At 35.7% G+C, this 6,369-nt stretch overlaps 1 protein-coding gene across 4 annotated transcripts in view; it reads left to right on the forward strand.

The window, feature by feature from the left end:
- The window catches only part of TCAIM (T cell activation inhibitor, mitochondrial), a 21,402-nt gene that overhangs the window by 2,649 nt on the left and 12,384 nt on the right, over positions 1–6,369 (forward strand). For all 4 annotated transcript variants that reach the window (XM_042043206.1, XM_042043207.1, XM_042043204.1 and 1 more), the window contains exons 3-5: positions 2,918–3,053; positions 3,591–3,744; positions 4,634–4,880. In XM_042043206.1, the coding sequence (XP_041899140.1) occupies positions 2,918–3,053; positions 3,591–3,744; positions 4,634–4,880 (537 nt within the window). The remainder of the gene's footprint in view (positions 1–2,917; positions 3,054–3,590; positions 3,745–4,633; positions 4,881–6,369) is intronic.

The raw sequence follows: 6,369 nt of genomic DNA on the forward strand, positions 1-6,369 counted from the left end.
TCAGGGCCCCTCTCCCAGGGCTCCATGGCAGGGGAGGGACCCCAACAACTATGAACTTAATGTAACAGAGCTTTTCAGTGCCAAAGCTCTACGCCAAAAAGTTGAACTTTGGAGAGATGTGAAGAAAAAGAAAGCTGAAGGGAATTACTTAACCAATAAATTAAATCAGTCTTAGAGTGTGATTGCATAATGTGTTCTAGTGGAGATTGTGTTTCATGTCTTTCATGGAGACACTGTCCTCAAAGTGGTTGTGACCTTGGTTTTAATACAAAGCCTTTCTCTGCTCTTCAGATCTAAATGAAGCTCTTGGAACAATCTTTGCTCCTTGTGAGTGAAGTCATAAACATCTTTCTTGCATTTTCTCTCTCTAAATCCATTTTAATTCACTTACTTCGTCACTTCAGTTAAAAGATGCCTCAGAGTTCTGTCTTTCACCTTCAGTGAATGAATTCTTCCTTCTGTCACGCAGACTAATTTTGGCCTTTGAGCATTTCTCTTTTAAGCAAGTTCAAAATAGACTTTGGCTGGAATCCTGAGCCTTCCTACTAGCATGACAGTGTTGTTTAGATACAAAACAAGGGAACTAAAGTTAGCCATCCTTGGCCATTTTTCATGTAGAATAACAGACGGAACTTTATAATTAATAAACTCAGAACTATGATTAATGGCTTCTAGTTATGGTGAAACTTTTTTTCTGAACTACTGGAAACATCATGCAGTGTAGCTTGAGAGTGGATGTGGGAAATGGTGTACAAATAAGGTGAACAGAGAACTGAGCTCCTCTTCCTTCTAGCAGCTTGGTCTGGGAGGATGTGAATTTCTTGCATGGCAGTAATCTGCAATTAGAAGGGTAACTGGTTAGTTTACTTTTTTCCTTTGCTGGAATTATTTTTTCCTTTTACTGTTTTGTGTCCACTTGCTACCCAAAAAAGAGAAAAATTTGCTATTTTTTTTCTCAGCAAGACAATTATTTTGGTGTTTCCAGACCCAGAATGGTAAAGCATCTGATGAAGTGGACTTCTATCCAGAGTGCTTTGCTCCCTGTCTTGCCTAGTCCAGTAGAGGTGTTCTTGCTGCATTACTGAGCAACTGTGACATGATTTTGTCATTAAGAGCTTTCACTCTCCCTAAAAACATTATATTGCTGTGATACTTCACCATCTCCTGCAGGTTTGAGTAGGATCATGGGCTGTAGTCATGACTAGTCTTAGTCTTAGAGTCTCTGAGATGCAGCCAAGAAGGAAGTAGAAGTGTTTGCCAGTAATACATTTTCACTTTTTTTATTGAAGTCATAGCAGATTTGGAATTTCATCAGCCTTATATCATGGTTTGTTGTCCCACTTTTCTACAATAACTTCTGTTTTCAGCAAGCTGACTTTTAAGACCTGGTAATTAAATATTTGCCCACCTCTTAGGCAGAAAGCATTAGTCTTACCTGCTTTCATGTTTCTAACTGAAGAGCTGGGAAGGTTGACAGAAAAAAGGTAAACTAAGGGTCACTGCTTCTGCTTGACAACTCAAATGTTGTCATTTATCATTTGCCAAAATAAAACATTCTGCATATTGTCTGAGGACAAATTTGGGGATTTTTAAAATATTTTTAAATTAATGACAGCAGTCAGGAAAGTCTCACATGTTTCTGTGTCCAGGATGATTATTTGGTCTAGGATGCTGGACAAAGAGCTCTCTGTAGAACAGTCCTGCAAACTATTATTAATACAGTTACTAGTTCTATGTGAATTGGAAGCAGCTTTGTCTCTAATCTGCTGTATATTTTCCTGTTTAGGGGTTGCAGTTTGAATGATACTGTGAGGAGTGGAACGGCATTGTACTTCTTAACAGAGCAGAGTCCCTGCCCTTATGATTTGCAAACTAAAATTAATGTTAATCACAGAAAGAGGCCTGTTGAATTTGTTAGCTTGTGAAATCAGCTGAAGGAGAAACCTGTTGTTGTATATTTTCCAGTTCACATTTTCTTGCTGCTTTTGTGTATACTCTCTTGGTACTTAGTTTGCTAAACCTGAATATTACCTTTGAGCTATGGCAGGATATTTTGGTGGTCTGTAATGAAGGACTTGGTTTCCATTTCAGTCTTCTGTTACACAAGTGTACTTGTTACAGAACTGTTGTTCAATTTCCACATAATTGCAGGTATTCAATAATTTGCACTTTCTGAACTTCCTAGAACTTCTTCAACTTAACTTTTCCTTCTGATCTTAGGTAAAACAGTTTTCTTCTCCTACCAGTAATTTTCTTTAAGTCCTTGTTTCTCGTAATTTAGTGAAGATGAGAAGACAAAAAGTATTGTCCTTTTACTTGATGTTTTCTATAAAAGAATATGTTTGGGAAAGTAGATTTTTTTTTTTTTTTTTTTTTTACTGGACACAAGTATGGAACTCACAATCTAATGCAGAACTTTTTTTTCACTTAATTGGGTTTATTATTCCTGGGTAAAATTTAAGATTCTTTTGGTACTGCTTGGAAAATACTGTGTTTGGCTTTTTAACTTGGAGGTTCAAAGATATATAAGGGTTGACTTTTAAAAGCAGCTTCAGCAATGTCTATGAAAAATACCACTAAAGCCAGTATTTGCAGTTTGAACTACTTGACTGGGGAATTTTTATGTGAGCCATATTTGAGAAAGGAGAGAGAAGTTACCATACTTATTTACATGTCTTATTAAACCATTAGCATCCACCATCCTTCAAACCTGTTGGATTGCTGCTGTGAAAACACAGCTTTGTTAATCCCAAGGGGAAAGATCCAGAACTCAGACTCCTAATTTAAATTCTCCAGTTTTAAATTATTATACTTGCAACTATGAATGTTTACTCCATTCTTCCCCATTTTAATGTAATTATATCAGTTTGTCACTTGATTGGTAGCATCATGCATAAACATTTTACTGCTTTGTTAGGTTATGTCTGGACAAGATATTGCTGCAATGCGTTCTTCAGTCAAGAACTTTGTCAGGCGCTGATGCCATCAATGCTCTCAGACCTTTCTATTTTGCTGTACATCCAGATTTCTTTGGCCAGCATCCCAAAGAGAGGGTAAAAATATTTTGTATGCTTTCTTTGTAAATATTTCATATTTCAAGGATGGAAATTTTCTAGTTTTCCTGCTGCCAGAGAGACAAAAGTAATGTTAGAATTCAATATCGTTGGTACCAGAGAACAAAAAGATGCACTTCCTTAATTTTTAGCAAGGATAGGTCCCTTAGAAGTTCATTATTTGTTAATCATATTTTCTAATCGTTATAAAGAAAATACTGAATCCTTCCAGGCTAATTTATAATACATATTACTTTGTCCCTTTGAAATGCTGTGCATTATATTTGAATAAATTAATTTCTTTAAGCTTGAAAGCCAGTGCATTTTGGAACGCACACAAATGTACAAGTGTGTACACCATACAAATTTATTCATGCAAGGTAATTACAAATGCTGAGAATATGAGCTGTATCACTACTTGTTAAAAGCAACTGGAATTTTGTGAAACCTAATTCTGCATGTAAGATTAAAAAGGTTTAGATGAAAAATGGCCTAATTCATCATCTGTAATTTTTGTTTGTTTTTTTTTTTAAACAGGAAGTAAATGAAAACTCTCTGAAGAGGCTAAATGGCTACTTGGAGAACCTACAGAAACCAGGATTTCGTTCCTTTAAGCCAACTCAGCTTACCTTTTATGTAAGAGAAAGAGAACCAAACTCTTCTAATGTTCAGGAATCCTTCAGTGCTTCAGGTGCTTTTATATCGTGTAGAATGTATCTTCCTGTACTTAAATTCCTTCAGACCATTGCTTAGCCTTGTGCAGTCATAATAACTTCACAACTGAATAAAATCCTGTCTAACTGTGAAAATCTGTATTAGATCAGGCAGGTGGGACCATCCCAAGTAATTAAACATCTTAAGCTTTATAAAGCCTTGAAAGAATGAGACATTACAGTGTTGAGGTCAAGTTACAGTATAAGGAAGTAAAAAAAGTGGATGTAAATGATAATATTTTTGCTTTTAATACCATTGCCATGTTTAAGTGGAGCAATGTTGGGTCCTTGTCCTCATTGCAGTTCATGTGTAGTACATAATGTCAGGGCACTTGTAGAACTTACTCTCTAAGCAGCTGTATAACATCTGAAGCTCCAATTTACTTCATTGTCTCTTATCTTTGAGAATACAAAAAATATTGCCGAATTTTAAATGTTGCTATTGATTAACTTTATTGTACATATTTGTCTCCAGTACCAGTATGTGTTACCTAACAGAAGAGTTTTACGTTCTATATCCTGACAGTCAAAACACTGCAAATTGTGAGGTGTCCTTGTGCTAGGAAACAAAATCATGCTGTTTTTTAAGAAAATAGTAGTGTTATGTCTGGTCTACTTAACATAATATTTGAACTGGAAGCTGTCTTCTGCTCTTGAGTCAAAAGCTTGCTTTCTAACAGGGAAGGTAGGCCCAGTAGCTAAGTGATTGGACATAGTTAAATTGCATGTGAATTTTGCAGTGAGTATTGAAATAATAGCATCATCATAATTTCCAACTATCTGTGCCTTGTTTAGGCTCTTGTGTAAGAGGAAAGAAATGGGAATGCATTTTAAATAATTTTAATTAAATAATACTTGTTTTTACAGGGTTTCGAGCAGTCAGTTTTACGTTACATACTAGGGATCTCCTGAGCACAGTATTAGATATTCTCAACTCCTGCAGTTTATCTACAGAGCATGTTCAGAGTTTGAATGTGAACGCTCAACCCCACAAGGAAGCAAAAAGCACAGTAAACAGACCTATCAAATGGGATAAGACCTATTACTCCTTTACTGGATTCAAGGATCCTGAGGAGGAACTAGAGCAAGCCCAGAGAGTGGAAACAACTTTAATGTATGTAATGCTTTCATTGAACTGAAATTTTGTAATCTAAATTGGTCTTACTCTAATGCTGAGTTTTTTAAAGGTAGGCAATAAACATTCTGAACAATACAAAACTTTATTGTCCAACATGTAATTTTGCCATGCTTTTTATAATTAGAGTTCAGATGAGCTCCTGGGACAACTACAGTGCCAGCAAAGCTGAAACATTCTTGTCTCTTTGCCCAGCATTCATGTTTGGTCAATCTAGTTTTGGTTGATCCTGTTTTTCAGATTTGTGGAATATTGGTGGCAATTCAAAAGAAAACAGAGGTTCCACTTGCTCCAGATAGCTCCTTACCTCTTACAGGAATTCTGTAACACAAACCTATATGACTGTTAACTTTATTGTTCCTATTTCATTATCACATTCTGTTGAGGGTGGGAGATAATACATGAAAACTAAGGTTAAAAGGTTTTAATAGGCATGGTATCTTAGTGTTGGGCTTCTCATTTGTTGTTCTGCAGGAAAACCTTAATATTTAAGTCAATGTAGTTACAAATGCTGAACTTGCATTACATGTAGCAAGTTATGTAGTAAAGTTGGTGGTTTAAAAAAAATTTGTATGTCCTCATTTTGGGACACAGGCATTTTGGGGCCTTTAAAATCTTTTTGTGACAATGAGTTTTAGGTGCCATTTGAAATGAATGCAGAGCTGTGCTGGAAGGATCTTCAGAGCAAAGTATACCCCTTATCCTGCATACCACCTCACAAAACTACTGTAATATGCACATTTATAAAACAGTTAACTGAGATTTAACATACTCAAGAATATTTTTACTTATTTTTACACATTTACAAGGAATGCCACGGACAGTTATGTATTAACAGTCTCGTTTTAATACATAGACAGCTGGCTGGCATCAGGCCTCCCTTTTTACTTGAGTTTGAATTTTTTTGCTTCAAATTAAAATGAGAATGGAACTATTTGTTTGTAAAAGAGTATGAAAATAAGTTCATACTATGAACAAAGGCTAAATCTCTTAAATAGTAATCTTTTCCTAGAAATGGAATTATCTACTGAAATTTTAGATGTACTCAATGAGTCATGTTTGTCTGGTTGTGATTATTGGCAAAAAAACTATAAAACTTTGACCTGTTCAATCTATGTTCATGTCAGCTCTGTAAAAGTTACCTAACTTAGCCCTTTAGTACCACCTCCCATATTTGATAGTCTACTATGATCACTTTGGTTGGGGTTTTCTTGTTAGGTTTTGTTGTGTTTGGGTTCGTTTGGGGTTTTTTTTAAAGGCAGATGTGTGGAAACTTCTTTAATTAGACCACAGAGTTCTGAAGATGTCCCGTGAAGTCTCACTGATCTGTTGGTTTATGCCTTTTACACACACATCCAAGTCTTACAGTTTTAACATTGTCAGTGTTTTTGATTCAGTTTGATTCCTTAGTCCCCTCCAAAGACATTAAGTGCCAGGGTTTCCTCTGTAGATATCTTAGGGTGAAGCA

The sequence above is a fragment of the Corvus kubaryi genome, unplaced genomic scaffold, assembly GCF_017639235.1.
Source record: "Corvus kubaryi isolate FWS band 111438036 unplaced genomic scaffold, C.kubaryi_AGA036_p1.0 37398, whole genome shotgun sequence".
In the NCBI taxonomy this organism is placed as follows: domain Eukaryota; kingdom Metazoa; phylum Chordata; class Aves; order Passeriformes; family Corvidae; genus Corvus; species Corvus kubaryi.